This window comes from Lepus europaeus, chromosome 12, assembly GCF_033115175.1.
Source record: "Lepus europaeus isolate LE1 chromosome 12, mLepTim1.pri, whole genome shotgun sequence".
Classification (NCBI taxonomy): Eukaryota; Metazoa; Chordata; class Mammalia; order Lagomorpha; family Leporidae; genus Lepus; species Lepus europaeus.
Window position 1 is genome coordinate 83293750 of NC_084838.1, and position 23913 is coordinate 83317662.

General features: G+C 41.5%; 1 protein-coding gene across 2 annotated transcripts in view; it reads left to right on the plus strand.

Moving 5' to 3' along the window:
* The window catches only part of PCSK5 (proprotein convertase subtilisin/kexin type 5), a 434133-nt gene that overhangs the window by 254943 nt on the left and 155277 nt on the right, over nt 1-23913 (plus strand). For both annotated transcript variants that reach the window (XM_062208432.1, XM_062208433.1), the window contains exons 12-14: nt 888-1076; nt 11378-11514; nt 19827-19970. In XM_062208432.1, the coding sequence (XP_062064416.1) occupies nt 888-1076; nt 11378-11514; nt 19827-19970 (470 nt within the window). The remainder of the gene's footprint in view (nt 1-887; nt 1077-11377; nt 11515-19826; nt 19971-23913) is intronic.

The following is a 23913-nucleotide window of genomic DNA, read 5'->3' on the forward strand; positions in this document are numbered from 1 at the left end:
ACAGAACAAGATATTAGGGATAAAAATGGAATGAAAAATGGCTTCTTGCTATTAGGATCTAGTGGAAGAATAGGACAGAAAACATAATAAATAGATAATTAAAAATTATAATGCATAAATATTGGGGATTTGGACAGGTAGAAAATAAGGGATGGGAGCCTTTTTTGCCTGTGGTTCAGGGATTATCTCAGAGAGGTGACATTTACACTTTGACCGTGAAGAAAGAGTCTGTCAAGAGAAAATCAACAAAAATAAGAAAATCTTTCTGGGAGAGTAGTAAGTGTGAAGTCCCCAAGTGGGAACACTGAATTATCTCAGAAGTAGAACTGATGCCTGAATGGCTGAAGCCCAGCGTTCCAGGGGACACTGGCACAGGAGGAAGATAGAGTGGGAGACAAGAATCTGAAGGCAAGAGGAAAGAGTATGCCTATAGGTTCTAGAGCAAGGAATGGACAGCTTGGGCATTTGAACGAAGCTTATAATTCCCTCACCTCCACTGGAACAAACACATTGTTCTCAAGGTGTGTTCCATAGATCAGCCACATCACTATCACTGGTTATAAATGCAGATCCTATGTGCTCAATCAGCTGCTCTGGGGCTGGGACTGAACGATCTATGGTTTAACAGGTGATACCAATGCATACTCAAGTTCAATATCCACCACCTGCATGATAACAAAAGTACATTGTTATCTTACTTGCATGATCCCCAGAGTCCAACCATTAATCCTTCCTGTGATCCAATCATTTGGGTGATCGCATTGTTGTAGTTAAGTATCCCGTGACTAGTTGCTTGCCTTACCTGGTGTACTAATTACAAGCCTCTAAATTCTGTCAGCTGAGAACTGCCAGGTAGTTTGCCCAGACTTCATCTCTGTCTTTTGCAGGACGATTCGCCCCAACAGTGCGGTGCGCTCCATCTACAAAGCTTCGGGCTGCTCTGATAACCCTAACCACCATGTCAACTACCTGGAGCACGTAGTTGTGCGCATTACCATCACCCACCCTCGGAGGGGAGACCTGGCCATCTACCTGACTTCACCCTCAGGAACCAGGTCTCAGCTTTTGGCCAACAGGTACAGTGATGTCCTCTGCCCAGTACTATGTTGGTCACACTGATAATCAGTTGTTCTTTGATGTAAGGGCTCAGCTGCTCCTTACCTCAACCTTGAGAACCAACTGAGGAGGGCACTTGCATGCCATAGTCTAATTGTTCTTAAAGTAGAAAGTGTGAAGTTGCATGTAATAGGGAGATAACAAAGGATGCTACAGAAAAATTTTTGAAGGCCGCTTGTTCTTTATTCTTTAAGAGACTTGCTGAACACTGATTTTTTTAAAAAAAAAAAGTTTATTTATTTATTTGAAAGGCAGAGAGTTACAGAGAGGGAGAGGCAGAAGCAGAGAGAGAAAAGTCTTCCATCCTCTGGTTCACTTCCCAAATGGTGACAATGGCTTGAGCTGGGCTGATCTGAAGCCAGGAGCCTGGAGCTTCTGGGTCTTTCAGGCAAGTGCAGGGGCCCAAGTACTTGGTCACCTTCCACTGCTTTTCCAGGCACATTAGCAGGGAGCTGGATTGGAAGTGGAGCAGCCAGGACTTGAACTGGTGCTCATATGGGAAGCCAGCGCTGCAGGTAGCAGCTTAACCTGCTAAGCCACAGTGCCGACCCAGAACACTAACTCTTAAGGCCTCTAAGGTCCACACCCATTAAATATCTGTCAACATTTGTTACAGATTAACTTGCCCAAGTAATTATTTTCCAAAGTTATAGGAAATTGTATTTTTAAAGCAGGTGTTGGCAAATATTTTTCTGCAGAGAGCCAGGTAGTAAATATTTTGAGATTTGTGGCCCATGTCTGTATCCCAGCTACTCAGCTCTGCCATTGAAGGGCAGAAGCTGCCATAGACAGTATAAATGAGTGGACATGATTGCATTCCAGTGAAAATTGACTGACAGATAAGGCAGTAGGCCTTATCTCAAGACCCCAGTTTAACGGCCCTTTTCCTCTCTCCCCATCTCCCTGCTTCTCAAATAAATAAATGAATGAATACTTTAAGAAATTAATTTGGGTGCAAAAAAATTTGAAATCTAGGCAGTATTTTTCATCATCTGATGTTTCCATGGGTCTTTTGTACACCTGTCCTCATACAAACAACAACCAAAAAACTAAAAGCATGATTAATTTTTTTTCTCCCAGAGGAACATTTAATGGGAGAACAAACCTTATCCTGAGTGGCATATAGAGTTCAAGTGAGAGACAAGCTTTTATGTAGACAGCCTTGTGTGCAGAAGCAGGTGATTGCGGCACTGGTGAGTTTTGTTAGAACATGAACAAGCCTGAGGGATTGAGAAGCCAGAGTCCATGCAAGCCTGCAGTACCAAAATCGAGGCTGAACTTTCCAGTTGAAATTTGCTCTTAAAGGTCTCCAAACTTCACCTACTGTAGGACAGTCAGAAAAAGAGATAAAACAGCATTTCTAATTGATAGGTACTAGGCGTATGGAATCCAAAAGCATCAGGTGCATTTTATTTTTTGCTTAGACTTGCTGTTTTGTTTCAATCCAAACACCTTCCATAAGGGCACTGGGAGAACTGGGCTGAATGTTTTAACTGTGAAATGCAACTTTGCCAGAATAAGTGTATGCAGGTGCAAGAAACTTAAGATTCATTAGCATCAGACTCTTGGGCACTCCCTATGCCCTCTTCCCTCCTCAGACAAAGAGGTCTCCGCGGCTGCCTGCCTGGTAATTGCCACTACCTGTCTGACACAGGCCTTCCAGTGTGCAATTACATGATGAATGGAAGGCTCACCAGCTGTTGTTACCCAAGTCAGGGAAGGCCTTTATTCCTTGCTGTTTTTCTTTTCCTTACCATCACTCATGTGAGTTTAACTTGAAAGAATATCCTGGCACAACACTGAGGTGCAAAGGTTTGTTTCACATGTGTGTGGATCTTATTCCCAGAGCCCCCCTACCTTGTAGAAAAGCAGTCCCTCAGCTGTTGCTGTTTGCTTAGAAAATGCTGCCTCTGCAGCCTGAGGTCTTCCTGCATATTTTACTATTTCTTGTTGGCTTGCTCCAAAATGACATCAGTGAGGAAACTTGTGAGTGCAGGAGCAATGACTCCATTCTAGCCATTTGGTGCATTACAGTGCTACTGGCTTCATGCTCCCGTGCATTCTTCAGTAGCTGACAGATCTACGATGGTACTTCAAAGAGTTCATGGAGAAATGGAATTAAAAGAAATGTTTACCATGGTGCAAAAATATTTTGAAAGCCATGCAAAGTTTTTTCATAATATGCATTTCTCATGAACTTTGTGATTGTTCCTTATATTCATGGGTTTCTGAATTTTTGCACCAAAACATACTTATCTTTTAATTCTCATTTCCATGAATTTTTGAAGATCTCCCACACTTTGCAAAGTGCTGAATGCAGGAGTGCTGCATGGCTTGTGCAGAGAAAAGAAATAGGTGTGTAAGATGTTCAGTGACTGATGCTCACAAGGTCTACCTGAGTTTCCCCATCAAGACCACTTGGGGATCAGTTTGCACCCACAGTGTCTTTTTGGTCAGGAGCATTTTCTTAAAGTGCTGCCCTTCTGCTTCTCCTCCATCTCAGTCCTGGAAGTAAGTAGTCACCAAGAAGACGCAGAGAGATCAAAGGTTGAAGGCTGGAGGTACTGAGATATAAAGGATGTTAGGAATTCATTTGTCTACAGCTCTGCAAATGCATTGCTGTGAGCAGCTGACCCTTTAAATGGTAAACTGGGTCCCACAAGCATCAGTGGCCACTGTCCATGGCTTGGCTCCCCGGTTCTTATTGTGCTTGATACTAGTAGCATCTCCTACAGAGGCAGCTAAAGAAACACTGTTTCTTTTGGCATTCTGTCCTTCTGGCATAATCTGAAGCTTTCATTTTATTAGAGGAAATCTCAAAAAACTCTCAGGGGCAAGGAGTCCCTATGTCCTCTCACCTTGGCCCTGAGTCAAAGCACATTCCCAGGATGGGAAGCTGAGAGCAGGAGGCTCAGGAAAGGGTGGAGGGGGTGGGGAAGGAAAGGCCCACTTGGCTTTGGTGTCTTGCCTGTTGATCTGCAAGGCAATGCCTCTTCTCAAGAAAAAGATGAAGAGGCCAGGATATAAAAGGAATTTGCATGTCAGAGATTGTTCATCAGAGCAAGCCACAGTTCCCCTGCGGGACACTTACCTTCCTTTCAAAGAAGTCGAGATTTCTAAGAAAGAACCTGTAAAGCAAAGAACACCATTTTTTTAAAAAAAAGTGATTTCTGAGAAATTTAAAGCAAAATATCCGCAGTGAGAGTGGTTTGAGATGAAAACGAAGGCTTCCCATGGCAGTGTCTCCCCGACTTCCCCCGGGAGGTGTGACTGCTTCCCGCAGACAGTGTTTCTAGTACTGCTTGCCCAGAAGCCTGGCAGCCAGTGTGGAAACCTCCGCCCGGCTTCTGAAGCTGGCCCTTTGCTCCATGGTTTGCTCTGTGGTCTGTGCGCCTGCTGCTGTGAGCACTGAGGGGCTGAGAGTCTGCTCAGAATCTGGAGACCCACATGAGGTCATCTCCCTTTGGAGGGCGAAAATCAGAGCCTCGGACGGACCCTGAGTGTGTGCAAGGGAGGAGAGCCTGGATGACAGTGGCTGCCCCTGTCTGATTAAATGTTCCTGTTCCCCTTTTCAGTCTTAACCAAATGTGCGGCTTCATTGAAGGGACACAAAATACAATGAGTATTCATGGCTGGCTTTCCAGAAGCCCATGACGTTGGAGAGAAGAATTTCTTCCAAATGGTTTATCCCCTCACCACAGCTGTTCCTTCAGAGTCTGTTGTCTGCTAAGGGCTGGACACGTTGAGTACATCTGTGTGGGCCGTCTGGAGCCCCTCAGTGGCTCCCTGTGCTGGAGGACGGGCACTGGCCCCAGCTCCTGTGGAGAGCAGCTGTTGGGGCAAGCAGGGTTTACCCAAGCAAGCGTCCGCAGGTGCTAAGACTGGAAGGCACTCAGCAGCAGCCAGAACTGCCCTCCAGCTGGAGCTTCCTGCGCCCTGAGCCCAGCAGGCAGGCTCGCCGGGCTAGGGCAAGCCCTGTTGATGATTTAGTGGGTGGGAGCCCCAGGCCTGCAGGCAGAGCAGTCCTGGACTAGATGACGACAGAGGGGTAGTTCCTTCTCTTCCCTTTGTCCTAACCCCAGGCTTCCCACCCTGTGAGTCCTCCTCCTGGCGTGTAGATGCACTGCCTAACAAAAAGCCAAACTGCATATTCAGAGCACATGGTGGAGGTCAGGCATGGGGGAGGAGCTGGGTGGGCTTGAAATATCCTTTGAAAATGTTCTTAGACAAGAGCAAGTTTAGACTGGAGCCTTTGTACTATAACACATTCAAATTCTGCCTGTGTAAAAATCTCTCTATGAAAAGCTTGTCCCATTAGATTCTAACTCCAACTGCATTTGTTAAGACTTATGAAAAGCTGTCCCTTTTCCCTACATCATCCCCCCCCCCCCAACCTATTGAGTTTTAGACTGAGTGTAGATGGACTGGCTCTCTGTTCCAGATTTTGGCCTCTGACTGAAAGCTGAAACTTTGCCTCTTTACATTTGATTACAGATGAATATCTCTGCTTCTAATTATGGTCTTAAGCAGAGAGAAGGCACTCTTTCTAATCTTCCAAACCTATAGGGTTCTACAGTTAACTCTGTTTAAAATGTAGTGTTTGTGTTTTAATCATCTTTGTCGTTGCTCTGCCCAAATGTTCAACAACAGAGCATTGACGACGGTAGTTATTCATGATATGTAAGTGCATTTGTGGCTTGCAGTAGAAGTTACACTTTTGCAGCAAAAGTTTTACATTCCAGTAAGGCCCTACCATGAGAACCCTCTTCCTTCATTCAAAAGAAGCAATAACCTTTGAGGTTAGACGGAACTGGGTTGGTCTTGACCAGTTTCTGTCAGGCATAATGAGTGTAATAGCATCTGCCTCACAGGGTGACTGTAAGCATGAAATAGGACGATATACAGCACAGCTGCTAGCGTGGTAAGCACTTAATCCATGGTGACCCCATTTTCACGTAGCCTCTGAAAGCACATGGTAATGGTTCCATCCAGCACAACTGGCTGGGCCCCTCCCAAAGACTCTGATTTGCCCCAAGCCTGGAATGAAGTCCAAGGACTTGCATTTCTAAGAAGCTCCCAGGTGAGATCAAAGCCGTCTGACCATAGACCACACTCACATAACCCCAACGTAAAAGATCATCCAGCTTTCTCACACAAGTCCTTGTTACTTGTGCGTCATTAAAAAGACTTGCATATGGTGTGCTGCTGGGTACTGTGCAAGTCATTTACAAAAGAGTAAATGGAGTAAGTATTTGCAGCGTGTGCCTACAAGAAGGGATGCATGTGAGGGTTGGTGAGTGAGTTGATAATATGCATATTAAAACTTGAAAAAAAAATACAGCAACCTCATCCTTTAGCTACCCCAAACCTCTAGAACTAGTATCTTCCTATCTCTAAACCTTTGTTAAGAAAGCAATGTTGATTAGTAAAAGGAGAAAAACTGCATAGTACATTTTAAATACCCTAGATCAGAAGCTAATCATTTAGAACTTAACAAAAGCCGAATATTTGAAGAAAACCAAAAACTCAGTTACGATTGAGTCAAATGAGTGCTCCAGGCATTTAATCAGTTGTACCTTAAATTGTGATGAAGCACTAAGAAAAAAAAAATTGAGGGGCCAGCACTGTGGCACAGTGGGTTAAGCCTGAAGCCTGCAGCACCAGTATCCCTTATGGACACTGGTTTGAGTCCCAGCTGCTCCACATCCCATCCAAGTCCCTGCTAATGTGCCTGGGAAAGCAGCAGAAGGCCCAACTCCTTGGGCCACTGTGTGGAAGACCCGGAAGAACTTACTGGCTCCTGGCTTCAGATCACCTCAGCTTCACCCACTGCAGCCATCTGGGGAGTGGGAAGCCATTTGGGGAGTGAACCAGTGGATGAAAGACCTCTCTGTCTCTACTTCACTCTGTAACTCTTTCAAATAAATATTTAAAAAATTGATTAAAAAGAAAAGGAAAAAAAGTGAGAAAACTTCCAAGAATATTGGTTGAATATCTAATTCTGTAGCGAACATAAGTACCATCTGAGTAGCAGTGGATGACTCTGAAATTAAGATCCATTTACAATTTTAGAAATAATTATATGATAACACAGAGCTGTCAGTACTTATAAAATGCCTTGTTATTTAGTTGCCATAACATCATTCAAGAATGCTGTAGCCTTGATACATTGGCCAGACTTTAAGTGCAAGAGGGGAAAATAAAATCTTACAGTAATTACATGAATTATTTCCTGTGTTAATTCCTCAAAAGGATGTGCTGCACTCAATGGCAATCGGCTCCACCAGGCTTCATACAAAGTAATTTATTTGAAAACCACTCACAGGGAATGGGCTGTGGGGCACCATTTTAATAATGGGATGCATAATTTGTGCCACCGCATGCATCTATCATTTCATCGAGCACATGATTATGAAGTCAACTTTTGACAGAACTTTTACCACAACAAGAGAAGTGGATACAGGCATGGAGTCTGTCTGCTCCAGCTTTCAGCACATGGTTCGACTTTATTGACATTTTCCCCACGTTAATAATGTCAGCATGTTTCTGATTTTTTCACTGTTGGCACTCCACAGACAGTCAAGCCGGTCGTCAGACCTTTGAGTTAATAAGCAAAGAACCTACAATTAAAATTTCCTTAGCATGTTTCCTTGGTTTGACATTTGACTGTCTTGGGCAAGTATGTGCTAATCTATATGCTGCACTACCTTTTATTACATTCAGAGGATGCAGTTTTTTAAAATGATATAATGCTAAAAATAGGACATAGTTGAAGAATTGGATCATAATTAAAATATAAAATCATCCACCTCTCTTTAAACTCTGTTTATAAAGGACAGGGTGAGAATGGAACTATGAATGCCCCATTAGTTAATACAGTAACTATTTGTGTCTGTTTCTTTCCCATCAACTCTTTCAGCAAAATGTAATGATCATGTTTGGCTGCATTTGCATTCCTCGCTTCAATTCTTAGATTCACATGAAACTAATGGACATTCTGACTCTTCATTAAAGAGACGCTGGGAGGAGGGGAGACTGCTTAGCCACCTTGACAAAGCCCATTTCTATTCGAGCTTCGAAACACTTATTTGAATTCTAAATCATGGATATTTCTTCATGGCACCCAGTTTGTTTATTTTTTGTTCCAAATGTGATTTGGAAGTCATTAGTGGCAATGGAATGATTTCCAAAGGTGGACAGGAAAGGGTGGAAGAGCAGAAACATAGGGCCTGCTGATCTAGCAGCCAAATAACTGACCCATGAGTAATTAAAAGTTGGCTGAGGTTGTGGAAACAAGACTGCCCCTCATGTGATGGCAGCTTCGAGTCTCCTTTGTAGTTTTTGGATGTGAGGCAATGAGCCAAATGTTCTGTCTAAACTGTTTGGGAACTGCTTTTAAGTTCAGCACTCTTGGAGAGGTATTATGTGACAAGTTATTGGTTCAGTGCCCTCAAATGGCTCAGTGGCCCCAAAGAATTAGTGTGTAACATAGCACTGTGGAACCTAATCAAGGAAGTGGTACTAAACTGACTTTCTACCTCCATCCATTTCCAATTCAACCTCTCTGGCAGCAAGGACAGTTTGAAAAAGCTCCTCTTCTCCTATCTTTGGGTCGCCTTTCTGCCCATCACATGCAAGGTCTGGTCAAGTAAAGACTCCATAGATATAAATCAACTATATAATGACCCAGCAAGTCCTTGGCCAAGTCCAGTTTTCAGCTGTAAACTTGTGAAACAAGACCTAATTTGGTGTGCAATGGATTGTAGGGTATTGTTAAAATGCACTACCCTTACTCTATTAAGGATCAATCATAGTGGGAGAACATTCTTGTAAGGAACCACCATTATCATCGCTGGCATTGTGTAGGAAAGCTGCAAGATCCAATGTGATCCTCATTGAGGGAGGAATCTACTTGCCTGTGTGCAAAGCGTTAATCTTTAAGAACAGCATATGTTCTAAAAAGAGAGAACAGGCTTTCACATCCAGATATGGCCTGAAAATCACCACCTCTCATTAACCCCGTTATGGAAGTTAACAGAACACATTTGCATATTCCAGCAATCTAAGTTGTCCAGTAAAGGGATCCTTCTCAATTAGTTTGACTATGGGACACTCTGAGTGTGCTGCTTATACTTTTCATTTTTCCTTCTTTTAAAGGCTCAACAGGTAGCAGGTGATTTTCCTTTTATTACTTTTCTCTTGGGAATACTGTTACTTGTCAGCCATTTACCTATACAGTTCAAAATCATGCTACCAAACCTGTCAGCTTTAGAACCCCGTTAGCATTTTTGAGGAATTTTATTAAGATATATTTATTTGAAAGGCAGAGTAATGAGAGCAGGGGGAGGGAGAGAGATAGAGGAAGGGAGGGAGAGGGAGAGGAGAAAGATATCTTCCAACTCAGAACTCCATCTGCATCTCCCCTGTGGGTGTCAGGGGCCCATATATTTGGCCGTCTTCTGCTGCCTTCCCAGGTAGGGAGCTGGATGAGAAGCAAAGTAGCCAGGACTGCAAGCAGCACTCTAATATAGAATGCCAGGGTCAAAAGTGGTGGCTTAACCTGCTGCACCCCAATGCTGGCCCCTAGAGGAATCTTCAAAAACATAGATAAGACACATTTTAAAATAAATTGGAGTTTTAATATATTAAGTCATAGGGATTAAACTGCTTATTTTTGGTTTCAGAAGGGCACATTTTCTCCCATTGGGAAATCTACATGGGTCAGATTATAACCAGCCATTTGCTTGATGAAGATGAAATTAAAGCAAGCCATGATTGCATGCCCTCAGTAGACAGCAACATGCAATCGTCATGACCTTCACATTTGTCTCCATGGAAGGACAAATCTATTCCAGTAACTGATGTGGTTGCTCCTAAGACAAGACTGGAGATAATTCTCCTTCTCCATTTGCCTCTCTAATGGTCGATTTCTTACTCTTTTATTGTTTAATAAAATAATAGAGTCCCGTGATTTTTCTTGAAAAGTACTAAAACAATCTGTCCCTTGCCCCATCTTTCACTTTCCACCATATAGTATTCATTTTTACAGAAAATGGCTTCTGCATCTTTTGCACATTTCCTTACGTAGTTGAATCTACATTTTATACCTCTTTAAATGATATGCCTTTTTTACATGTACTCCTTTTATATGTTATCTATTAACACCCCTTTATTCTTGGTAAAGACTCCATTTATTTTATTTTACTTCATATTTTGTAGCTCTCTGGTTTTTATCTTGCTATGTCAAGAGGCAGCGATTTCATTTAGGGATTTAGGAACTCGGAAAATCTCTGGAAGAGTGGAATCTCAGCTGGGATTCAAGATGTGACTCCCTGAACTGGATTAGATTACTGAGCAGGGTCTTGTTACTGAGGTGTAATTTACATACAATTCACTTTTTTATGTGAATTAGTCAATGGGTTTTAACAAATCTATATAGCCATCTAGCCACACACTATAACTTACAAGATATAAAGCATTGCATTACCCACAAAAATTCCCCCATGCCTCTTCTCTCCCATTCCTAACCCCTGGCAACTGCTGATCTATTTCTTTACTTAGAATTTTGCCATTTTTAGAATTTGGTATAAAACATAGTCTTTTGTTACTGTTTTCTTTCACTTAGCATAATGTTTTTGGAATTTACTGCTATTGTTGTATGAATTAGTAGTTCATTAGTTTTTATTGCTGGATAGTATTTCATTCTGTGATTATGCCATAATGGGTTAACTCATTTGCCAGTTGATGGACATAAAGCTGTTTACCTTTTTTGATGATAGCAAATATTTATGTGGAGTTCTGTGTGTGGATATATGTCTTCATTTCTCTTGAGTAACTATTTGTAGGAGAATTGTTGAGTTTTATGGAAAATGTGTATTTAACTTTTTGAGAACCATTGAACAGTTTTCCAGAGATCTTGTACCATTTTGCATCTCCATCAGCAATGTAAAAGAGTTCCAGTTGTTCCACATCTCCAACAACTAGTATTCTCAGTCTTGTGCAGACATTCTTCGCCTGGTTTCCATGCTGCCCAAATGATTATCCTCTGCAGCTTTGCTATTGGGTGGCCATAGGTTGTTGTCCAGTGGTGGAACACTGGTCTATATATGGATCTGCTAATTGGTGATGTCCGGGATGAAGCCTAGCTTCAGTGTGCAGCTAAACATGCTAATAGATATAAAAAGGTCATTGACTTTGATTTAGCTGGACAGGCACCAGATTTTAAATAACATACAGAACAATTTTTATGGTTTTCTTTCAGACTATTTGATCATTCCATGGAAGGATTTAAAAACTGGGAGTTCATGACCATTCATTGCTGGGGAGAACGAGCTGCAGGTGACTGGATTCTTGAAGTTTATGATACTCCTTCTCAGCTGAGGAACTTCAAGACTCCAGGTGAGAACTGTCTTCCTATTTCATCTTACTATGTGGGAAAAAATGATATGTTTGAGGGTACTTGAAAAAGTTCATGGAAAATGGTGTAAAAGCATGATTTTGGGGACAGTAATACTGCCTGCTGGTTAAGATGCCCGTGTCCCACATCAGAGTTCAATGTCCAGCTCTGCCTCCGTACTAGCTTCCTGCTAATGCGTACCCTGGGATGCAGCAATGACGGCTCATGGCTCATGTAATTGAGTACCTGCCACCCACTGGGAATCTGAGATTGAGTTCCTGGCTTCAGACCAACCAAGCCCAGGCTATGCTGGCATTTGGGGATTGAACCAGTAGATGGTAGCTCTCTGTGTCTCTCCTGTATGTCTCTCAAATAAATAAAATTTTAAATAGTTTCCCAAAAACTATGTTTATTTTGGTGCAAGCACTACTGAAATTCATGCATATTTTTCTCATAATACAAATTTTCCATGTATTTTATGAAAAGTCATATCAAAATAAACTCAAACTTTAATTCTACTTTTCCATGAAGTTTTAAGTACCTTCATATTTTAGCCAGTGTTTTACACTCATATATCAGTATCATCTTTTTTCCTGTGATGTCTTCTTTGAATTATCTGCACATATTACAGTTCTTAAGATCCGAATTTGATGATAGAATTGAGCTAATGACTTATTGCTTTCCCTGCTTGTCTATTTTCTTCAGCCTTTTGGAGGTTACTGAATGAGGAAGGCATTCTCTTTCCCTAGAAATATCAGATCAATAAATGTTTATCGAGAAAAAGTGCCAGTTAGATGTAATAATTTGAGAATAAAAAATAAAGATGGGCAGGAATTTGGCCTAGCAGTTAAGATGCCATTTAGAACAACCACATCTCACATCAGAGTGCCTAGTTTAGACACCTGACTCTGGGCCCTGATTCCAGTGTCTTGTTAATGTACACCCTGGGAGTCAGCAGAGGATGACTCAAGTAGTTGGGACTTTGCCACCCAGCTCCTGGCTTTGGCACCAGCCCAGCCCAAGCCATTGTCATTTGAGGATTAAACCAATAGATAAGCTCTATTGCTTGCTCACTCTCTCTTTCTCTCATAAATATCAAAATACATGGAAATAAATAAAATGAATTTAAAAAGAATAAATATTTTGATCTAAAGATAGGCCAAAATATGATAGCTGTTGATTGATATTTCAGAATATATGATCTACTTGTTTCTATGCTTGCTTTGTCCATTACCAAGCCAGCCTTATCCATTTGCAATGGGTTAAATTGCATAGTTATAATCTCTTCATAAGGCAGGTTTCTTTAGTTACCTTTCTTTTTTTTTTTTAGTTTCCTCTAAAATTAATTTTCAGTTCAGGCAAGAAATTGAGCTTGACCTGTGCTAGCAGACCTGGTTACCACCAAAGAAAATGAATGATGGCATTCTGCCCTGGGTGAACCTCAGAGCCAAGGAAAAAGGAAACTTTCTTGATAAGTAAAACATGGAAATAATGACATTAATAAAGGTCTTTTCAGGTAGTCTGAGGTTGTGTTGCTGCACACAGCTCATTTCTCTCTTCATACGAGGCTTATTTGAAACACAATCAGTGCATGTACAGTGCAGCATAGGGAGGTTGTGTTACCCGGGCTACTCACTGCAGAGCTCTAGGAGCTGTTGGCTCAGCCACGTGATCGGCTTGATAGCTGCCCAGATTCCCACCCGTCCCTCCACACTTTTTCAACGGGTGGACAAAAGTCCTCCTTCTCCATGCTCCACGTAGTCCATCTGCACTAGAACTAGGCCGGAGGGAAATTGTAGGAGTGACATCCAATTCCAGACCAGAACTGATTACAGAATAAATTGGCTGATCTGGGTAGAGGAGGCACACAGCAGAACACAAGGATCAAGCATTTATGTATCAGACATTTTCCTGCCAGTGTGGGAAAGTGACTCTTCCTGAGATGCCCAGTTTTGACAGCCTTCTTTATGTCTTTCCCCTAATTCTGGCATGTGGTTCATCTGTGCTGCCATAGTGCTTTCATAGTCCGAGAGGCACAAACCAGAATGTGGTCAAGTCACAATGAATCAGGACTAAAATGTTGCTGAAGAGCATCAGCATCTAGTTTACCTCCAGCAGACAACCTAGACGCAGTGGTCACCAAGGCTCTATCTAGAAATCAAATATCACCAAGGCATGGTTGATATATAAGACATCAGCTCCTAGACCATGGTTTCCAGACATCTGCACTTCATAGTCTACTTAGTTCCTAAGCTCTTGTGCCCTCCTTTCCTCCTCTTCTCCGGCCATGCCTGTTGTCTCAGTGAGGGCGATACCCTGGTCATGGCACTTTGAGGCAGTGGAAGTGTGGTGCCTCAGCTGTGCTGCTCTGACCAAATGTAGCTTCCAGTTGATCCATTGGCAGGTACCACTACAGGACTCTTACATGCTCAGAGATTCCATGTGGCAGTTGTACACCAAGGGAGATGTGGATATATAAGGTACATTATCTGTTAAGAATTTTGAAGACATGAAAGTAAAAGTGACTCTGTAATCAGCGGGCACCAGCAATTCTACTCCCTTGACAAGTGCAGACTGCTCCTAGGGCATACTACTGGTTAGCCAGTCATTGTGTACAAGGACCAGGTGCTGTGAATATAAATCCCTCTGCCCTCAAGGAGTTCAGAATTCTATCCTGAGCTTACTATGATTACCTGTGTTAAAAGCTGTCTGCAGTATCTAACGTAATCTTGAGTTACCAATTTCATAGAATTTGTCTCGACTTATGCTACTTAAATGTTCCCATTTAACTTCAGTCACCTTCAATAATTTTAAAGATGTCATTTCTTTTCCAGAAGAGAGACACCCATGTACTACTGTCGGTCTGAAGTCAGGAGGATGTAATAGAAACAAATGGTCTTTGTGTGTCCTTCATTCAGCCAGTCTGTCCCTTTAGGATTAGCCACACTTTTCACTAAGGACCTTCACTTTTCTGTTTGTTGGTGCATTTGTGTGTGTGCACACATATTTTTCTAGCATTTTCTTAAAATATTCTATTTATTTGTTTGAGAAGTAGAGTCACAGATAGAGAGAGGGAGAGACAGAGAGAAAGGTCTTCCATCTGTTGGTTCACTCCCCAAATGGCTGCAACGGCTGGAGCTGAGCCAATCGAAAGCCAGGAGCCAGGAGCTTCTTCTGAGTTTGCCATGTGGGTACAGGGGCCCAAGCACTTGGACCATCTTCCACTGTTTTCCCAGGCCATAACCAGAGAGCTGGATCGGAAGAGGGACAGCCAGGACAGGAACACATGCCCGTATGGGATACTGGTGCCACAGGCAGATGCTTAAGCCTTCTGCGCCCAGTGTGGGTCCTGGTAGCATTGTTTTTATGGCATGTAGTCGTTTGGTAAGTTTCTCCCTCTCTGATGATGAGCTGTTTCTTCACTAGGCTACTAGAAATTTAGTTAGAGATGTAGAATTTTTCCAGCCTAGTTGAGTGATGGAATCCTCACCAAATACAGAGGTGCCTGGCTCCAACTTGTGTTTCTATTTGTTTATTGTTTTTCTCATTTGTTTATTATCACATTCATAATAAGAATGTTGGGAAGTTCTTGTTTTTGCACATTAAAACTATCTGTGGCTGGGGCTGTGTTTGGTGCAGCAGTTACAGTACCACTTGGGATACCTGCAGCCCATTTTGGAATCCTTGGGCTTGAGTCCTGACTCCACTCCTGATTCCAGCTTCTTGTTCATGCACACTTTGGGAGACGGTGATGGCCACTCAAGTAGCTGAGATCCTGCCACCCAAGTGGAAGACTCAGATTGAGTTCCAGTGTCCAGGTTTTAGCCTGGCCCACTCCTAGCTGTTGCAAGCATCTGGGGAATGAACCAGTAAATAGAAGATTCTCTCTCTCTCTCTCTCTCTCTCTCTCTCTCTCTTTCTCTTTCTCTCTCTCTCTCTTCCCTCCCGTTCAAATAAATAATCGTTTTTAAAAAGCTGAAACTGTACGTGGCAGATTACACTTATATGTTAGTAAGTATGATGAATTTTTCTCTGCATTTACACAGCTATGTCTTAAATGTTTCAGTATCAGTTGAAAAATCTTCTATAAAATTTAACAAACAGAAAAAGTGGGAAAGAAGAACAAGATGATGGTACAAATACAGCAGGATTTGAAGTGAATCATGGCAGAGAGTCTAAGGAAATGAAATGACACAAGTGAAAGAGAGAAATGAGCTGCCCAGTGGGAATACCCCTAGTGGCTTATGGTGTACTTCAGAAGTAGCACAAACACAAATAATCTGTTTTAGGACAGCAGTCTTCAAAACACGAGGGTGAATTTAGATCCTAAATTATTTTCAATAAAATGAACCACGAACCAGGTGTTAGAGTGACTGACAGATGAGAGGACCTACAATGTCCTTGTATTGTGTGTCCATGGGTACACAGAAGAATGCTGTAAGGACAAAACGGATTCGCCTTTGCTTTACTACCTCAAGGCAGTCAGACAGGTCATGAATTTCCGCTGGCCATTCACCTCCTCCCAGTATGTGGTGCCTGCCACTTAGAATTCGAGCCTGAATGACCCTGGTTGTGAAATCATGGTCATTAACAAATGAGTCCAAAGGAAAGCTGGCAGAGGGTAAAACATATAAACCAATCATCCTTTCTTATAAAATACGCCTTGTGTTAGATGATCTTGCCCAACTGCAGGCTAATGTATAAGTGTTCTGAACATGTTTAAGCTAGGCAAGGCTGAGCTAGGATATTTGGTAAGTTTTGTGTACTAAATGCATTTTCAATTTACAATATTTTCATTTTACAATAGATTTATTGGGGGTGTAACTACATGTAAGATAGGGAGCTTCTACAATTTGAATAGCAGACAGCATTATGTAATGGTTTAAGCATTCTGGATTTGGATTCAGAATGGATATTTTTTGAAAGATTTTATTTTTTTAAATTTTTCTTATTTGACAGGTAGAGTTATAGACAGTGAAAGAGAGACAGAGAGAAAGGTCTTCCTTCCATTGGTTCATCCCCCAAATGGCTGCCACGGCCGGAGCTGCGCAGATCCAAAGCCAGGAACAAGGTGCTTCCTCCCGGTCTCCCATGCGGGTGCAGGGACCCAAGGACTTGGGCCATTCTCCGCTGCCCTCCCAGGCCACAGCAGAGAGCTGGACTGGAAGAGGAGCAACCGGCATTAGTACCCGGCACCCCAACTGGGACTAGAACCCGGGGTGCTGGTGGCGCAGGCGGAAGATTAGCCAAGTGAGCCATGGCGCCGGCCGATTTTATTTATTTGAGACACAGAGTCACAGACAGAGGGAGAAACAGAGAGAAAGGTCTTTCATCTGCTGGTTCACTCCCCAAATGGCCACAACAGCAGGAGCTGAGCCAATCAGAAGCCAAGAGCCAGGAGCTTCTTCCAGGTCTCCCAAGTGGGTGCTGAGGCCCAAGAACTTGGGCCATCTTCTACTGCTTTCCCAGGCCATAAGCAGAGAGCTGGATCAGAAGAGCAGCCAGGACTCAAACCTGTGCCCATATGGGATGTTGGCACCACAGGTGCAGTTTTAGCCTACTATGCCACAGTTCTGGCCTCCAGAATGGATTTTAAGATCAATGTATCTTTACATTGTCAATAATACTGGCTCAATGTACATGTCAGAAAAAAAAAAAGAGTACATCACAGAATAGAGGTGGTCCCCAAATGAGGGTGGTTCAATTTAGGATTTGTTGGCTTTACAGGGATGTCATTCACATCTAGTAGAATCCATGCTACAGATTTTGGTACTTGAATTTCTGGCCTAATGATCCTCTCTTGCAATGCTGGGCAGTGGCAGCCAACATAGTTTCCAGTCAGCCCCAGCAGCACCAGGGGAACAACCTGTGCCATGTTGCCAGCATCGTTTGGATATTGTATCTTGTTTTCACATCCCATCGTGTGACCAACCACCCATCAATGTGTGTCCATGAAATATTCAATGCTTTATTTTAAAGCTCAGGTTCCTAAATTAGAAATGAACAGGAGACAGTATCCTATAATGCTTTATGTGGAATTTGGATCCAAGAATGGATTTTAAAATCAGCCTGTAGTCTTACCATCTTTGAGGAAGTTATCAACCTCTTTTTTTTAAAAAAAGATTTGTTTATTTTACTTGAAAGGCAGAGTTACAGAGATGCAGAGGCAGAAAGAGGGAGAAGGAGGGAGAGGGATGTCTTCCATCCGCTGGTTCACTCCCCAAATGGCCACAATGGCTGAAGCTGGACTGATCTGAAGCCAGAAGCCAGGAGCTTCTTCTGGGTCTCTAGGGACTCAAGGGCTAGGGCCGTCTTCCACTGCCTTCCCAGGCCACAGTAGAGAGCCAGATCACAATTGGAGCAGCTGGGACTCGAACCAGTGCCCATATTTGTTTCTGGCCTTTTAGGCTGCAACTTTACCTGCTATGTCAAGAGCCGGCTCCATGCCACAGAGCCGCCCCGCTCACTTTCTAATCTGTATGATGGGAATAATATTACCTACCTCAGGGCTTTTATGAACAATAAATTGAATAAAACTCACAAAACATTTGGACCTGTGCTTAGCGTATACTAAGTGCATAGAAATTATAGTCATCAATTTGATGGCGATTCAATAGATATTAATAATAAGGAAACTGACAGCTGAAACTCATCACTATCTGAGCCAGCCCTGCCCCTTGTCCCCAACCATACCTGGATTCTACATGTTAAGCCAAGGTAGAAGGGGTTCTCAGTGAGAAACGGGTTCCTGTGTTTGTACTGGTTTTGTCAATCCATTTCTGGTTGGTTTCTTTTGGCATGAATCTTATCAGGCTTAAGGGCCTAAAGGCAATTTTCCTTTCTTCTTTTTACCTTTTTGCATTGGCACTTTAATTTTATGAAGCTGAGAAATCAGTGAATATATAAGACTACACTAAAGCAAGATGCTTCTTGTCAGCTGTCCAAGGACATCCTTGACTAGAACGTGCTCTTTGACAGCACTGCTCCATAGAAACTTCGGCATAATTGGAGGTATCCTGCACTGGTGCTGTTGAGCACTTGAAATGTGGTTAGTGTCAGCAGGAATTGAAATTTAAAATATTTTAAAATTTTTATATATTTAGAGAGACAAAGACAGAGACAAAGAGATATCTTCCATCCTCTGGTTCATTCCCCAAATGCCTGCAGCAGCCAGGGATGGACCAGGACAAAGTCAGGAGCCTGGAACTCAATCTAGGTCTCCTCCATGGACAGAAGAGATCTAAGTACTTGAGCCATCATCTGCTGCTCTGAGGGTCTGCATTAACCAGAACTGAAATTGGAAGAGGAGCTAGAACTTGAACTCAAGCAAACTGATATAGGATGTGGGTGCTCCAAGTGGTGATTTCTCTTTTTCATTTATTTAATTATTTATGTGTTTGAAAGGCAGAGTTACTGAGAGAGAGGGATCTTCCATCCACTGGCTTGCTCCCTAGAGGACTGCAACAGCTTGGGCTGGGCCATGCTGAAGCCAGGAGACTAGAACTCCATCCAGATCTCCTGCTTGGGTGGCCGGGGTCCAAGCCTTTAAACCATCTTCTGCTGCTTTCCCAGGCACATTAACTGAGAGCTGGCTCAAGAGAAGAGCAGCAGGGAGACAAACCAGTAACCTGCTGTGCCACAATGCCGCCCCCCTTCGAGTGGTGTCTTAAACAGCTGCCCCAAAGTTTTAAATTTTAGTTCATTTAAATTTAGATAGCTAAATGTGTCTAGTGGTCACTGTTTTGGACAACACAGGTCTTAGGATAGTATAAATAGTGATGTATTCTACACTCGATCTTAGCCAAAAGGCCCAGAAGTGATGTGATGTATTCTTAATATCAAATGATTGATTCAGAAATTAGGTGAAACGAAGGGTAGTTTTTGTCTATTTATTAATGAGGCAAATAATGCCAACATTTTTTAAAGGCTTAAGTAACACTTTTATACTTGGAAAAACTAGACATTTGGTAAAATTCTGGGGTTCTGTTGAGCATTCAGAATTTAAAATTTAGCCTCTTCTCCAGCAATCTGAAGTATGTTCCTTTCCTAGTCTTCGTACACATACTGATTAAACCAAGGCTTAGCCTGTAGTGGCTGCTCAGTAAATATGCTGTGTGAATTATTAAATATCTTATTCTGCAAAGGGTGAAAAATGTGCATTTCTAGCCCCGTTTCTGATGCAATAATTCACCTCAAACTTCTTGCCATCGTTCTTCAACTGTTTCTTTAGTGAAAAGGACTAAAAGATATGAAGCCACAGTGTGGATATTTGGCTTCAATATTTGGTGACTCTATGGTATTATTATTTCTCAAGGTAAATTGAAAGAGTGGTCTTTGGTCCTGTATGGCACCTCCGTACAGCCGTACTCACCCACCAATGAATTTCCTAAAGTTGAACGTTCCCGCTACAGCCGAGTGGAAGACCCCACAGATGACTACGGTACAGAAGACTATGCAGGTGAGCCAGCTGGCAAGGGGCTCACAGCCAAGGAGGGATAACTCATACATCCCCCACCACGTGGGATAATAGAATATTATAATATGCACCCCATGGTTTGTATATTTCCTTCCATCTCATTTTCTGTCCCCTCTAAATATTTGCATGTGTATGTGTTCATGTATTTAAATATCCATATGTGCTCTCTGAAAACCTCATAGTCCATAGGGTGATTGCTCTATGATGTGTTTAGTCCATAACCTGGTATGTGTAATTTGTCTATAGATCTTTACACCATTTGAAACAGTGTTGTTGTGTATTAATCTGTCTACAAATACAAGCATCCTCAATGGTTCTTTAGAATGGAGTTCCATTTTAATATTTACTGCATCAATGGGGATAATCAGTTTTAGGGCTTGGAAACATTTGGTCCCATTATCATCCTGACGAGATTTACCAGTCTACACTGAGATCAGTTCTGTGTGTGCTGGACTCATTCTTACCAGCATTGACTGAAAGAACAAAAAAGAAAAACGGACAGAAACAGCTCATTCTTTTTTTATTTTTATAGCTTTGTAGGTAGTTCTATGAATTAGATGTCACTGTATCTTACCATTTTTTTCTATGCAAGGTGGCAGTCATTCTCTTACCAAGTTTTAGGAACTCTTTGTATGTTATTGTCCCTCATATTGTCTCTATTTGCTGAAAACATAATCTCAGTTACCACCTGCTTCCCAAATAAAACTTTTGTTTTATGTTGCTCTGACAGAAAAAACAATAATTATTGGAGAATGGGATTTACAATTTCAAATGTAACATTTATGGTCCTTTGCAGAAGTTCAATCCTTTAATATCAAAGAATTTTATGCACTTTTTGATAATCTTATTTTTTACATCTAGTCATTAATTCACCTGGACCTGTTTTGGTTTATTATATATATATATATATATATATATATCATATAAATCATATATATGTATATATGAAATACATGAATTTATTTACCTTAAAAAATTTAAAGAGCTGGCACTGTGGCATAATGGGATAAGCATCCCATATGGGCACTGGTTCATGTCCTGGCTGCTCCTTTTCTAATACAGCTCTCTACTTATGGCCTGGGAAAGCAGTAGAGGATAGTGCAAATGCTTGGGCCCCTGGGCCCAAATAGGAGACCTGGAAGAAACTCCTGGCTCCTCGCTTCAGATCTCCACAGCTCTGGCCATTTGCAGAGTGAACCTGCAGGTGAAAGACCTTTCTCTCTGTCTCTCCCTCTCTCTGTCTGTAACTCTAACTCTCAAATCAATCAATCAATCAATACTCTTTAAAAATCTTTTTAAATAAGTAAATAAATTTTTAGAAGTTTTTTTGGAAGCTAGATTTTACTTGTAATCTCAGAATTGTTTTTATAATAACATTTTCCACCTAAAACGTAGACCACATCCTACTTTACTGTGATCTTTTAATTTTATGTAGTTTGCTTCTTGTGTTATATCTAAGTATTTTGAGTATTGTTTTTCTTGCAGTGGAAAATATTCCATGCTTTCTGTCTGGAAGACTCTCTCACTAATTTATGTTTTAGAGTCAATTTTCTAGGGTGATGTAGCCATATCAACTGCAATTTTTGTCATACTATTTATATTTATGATTTTTGTCTTACTCTGTCATGTCTAGGTGCATTCAGTCCTGAGATATTGCATACAACACTTAATCGATAAAGCTTCTCCCAATAAAGAATTACTTATAAAAGGATGTTTAATGTACCTTGAGACTCAAAATATTTTTCCTGTAGTTCTCAGATTTTGTTCCCTTTTTTTAAAGATTTATTTATTCATTTTGAAAGTCAGACTTACACACACAGAGAGAGAGAGAGAGAGAAAGAGAAATCTTTTATCCACTGGTTCACTCCCCAAATGGCCATAACAACCAGGGCTGAGCCAAAGCCAGGAGCCAGGAGCTTCATCCAGGCATCCCATGTGGGTAGCAGGAGCCCAAGCACTTGAGCCATCTTTCACTGCTTCCCCAGGCACACTAGCAAGGAGCTGAATCAGAAATGGAGCAGCTGGACTCAAACTGGAGCCCATTGAGGTGCTGGCCTCTCAGGTGATGACTTAACTCGCAACGCCACAACACCGGCCCCTAAATTTATAAAATGGTAAAAGTGCTTCATTAATCACCTTTACTGAGTATCTTAAATATGAGTATAGTTTCCTTTATTCTAAAGTGTCCCAAAATTAATAACACACTTGAATAATTAAGACCAATTGAGCTAAACAAAGCTAGATTGTGTTAAATTATGTTTCTTTTGTTTTGAGCTTGTAATGATACTGTTTATGTTATAACTCCCAAGCCATTTTTTCTTCCCTGATAGGAGACAGTGTATCCAAAAACATAAATGGAGCATAATAGTAACCTTTTGTTAATGTTAAGATCCTGAACAAACAGCTATACATCTTTGTGGTTTTTCCAATTATATCGCTAAAACATTGACATTGGCACTTGTAAGAGAAAAAAAAAAAACAATTATTTCACCATTATCCTACAACCTACTATGCTAAACTGCATCTGGGACAGTTTAAGATTATAATAGAAACTGTATGGCATATGAACCTGCCATGCAGATCACTTTGGCAAATATCAAGAATGAATGTTTCTTGGTTTTTATTTTTTCATTCTAAAAATCACCTGGTGAAAATTCAGGGCCACCCATGAGTACTTTCCTTTGGAGCTGTGATTTTTGCCTTTCTTTAGAAGACAGCCTGACAAGCACAGATGGCATTATCATAACCAGATCCCCATATTGTTTCATCAATTACACGAAACTGTGAGACCCCCAGCCAGCTGAACTAAAGCCCTCACACAGCAGTGGTGCCATTCTTCTGGTGTTCAATGGTAGACAGCTGAAATACCCCCAAGTTATGCTAGCTATAGAATTTAATTTAGAAATTAATCTAAGATTTCAGCAAAAATGCCCTCAAAAATGACTCTTAGAATTAATCAGCATTTTGAAATGACTCATTTACATTCAGATGGAGAAGTCATTTCTAGGACATGATATGCTGCCTCTAAGCAGGAGACCTGGACTGGGTATCAGAACATATGTCGATCTTAACTCCCCTTGCCTTATGATACTGAACAAGCCAGTGTATCTCTTGGAAAATCAGTTTTTTCATCAGTAAAATGAGAGTATTTTTCAACAATTTTTTTCTAAGCCATTCCATCCCAGTTCTAACTATTTATATTTTTATGAGTCAGTAATTATAAAATGTACTGCCGAACAGACATTTGGCCAAGCACCCACACCCCACATTGGAGTGCCTGGGTTCAATTCCTGGTTCTGGCTCCTGATTCCAGCTTCCTGCTAATGAACACTCTGGGATGCAGTGGTGATGGCTCAAGGTGCCACTCATGCTGGAGACCTGGACTGAGTTCCTGGATCCTGACTTCAGCCCCTTGGTTGTTGTGAGCATTTGGAAAGTAAACCAGCAGATGGGAGCCACTCCCCCAAACCTATAAATAAACAAATAATAGTAAAACAAAGTACCATCATGATTAAAAGAAATCAAGGTTCAACAATAAGTTCTTTTGATTAAGTAGGATTCAAAACATTTCTGTTACCCTTGACCTACTACTTGTATATTTCATGCAATATATTTATTGCTCGTTAAAAACATGAATTTTCAGTGAGAATGGGCTTGAAATTATGAGACCAGAAGTCTTAAAGTATGGAGAAAAAAGAAAAAGTGAATTTAAAACTTCAGTAACTATCCTATACCATTGGAAATCTTGTCAGCAATCACACAATAGCTTCATCTTGCTGGCATTTTATTTTTTTCCTTACTGTGCATCTCTCTAGCTCTGTACCAAAGAATATGTAATAGGGGATATTAGCAGCCTTCATCCCAGGTCTGGAATTCTTTAAGCTTGCTCGCATTTTTTCAACTTATACGTCACTTTCTTTTGTTG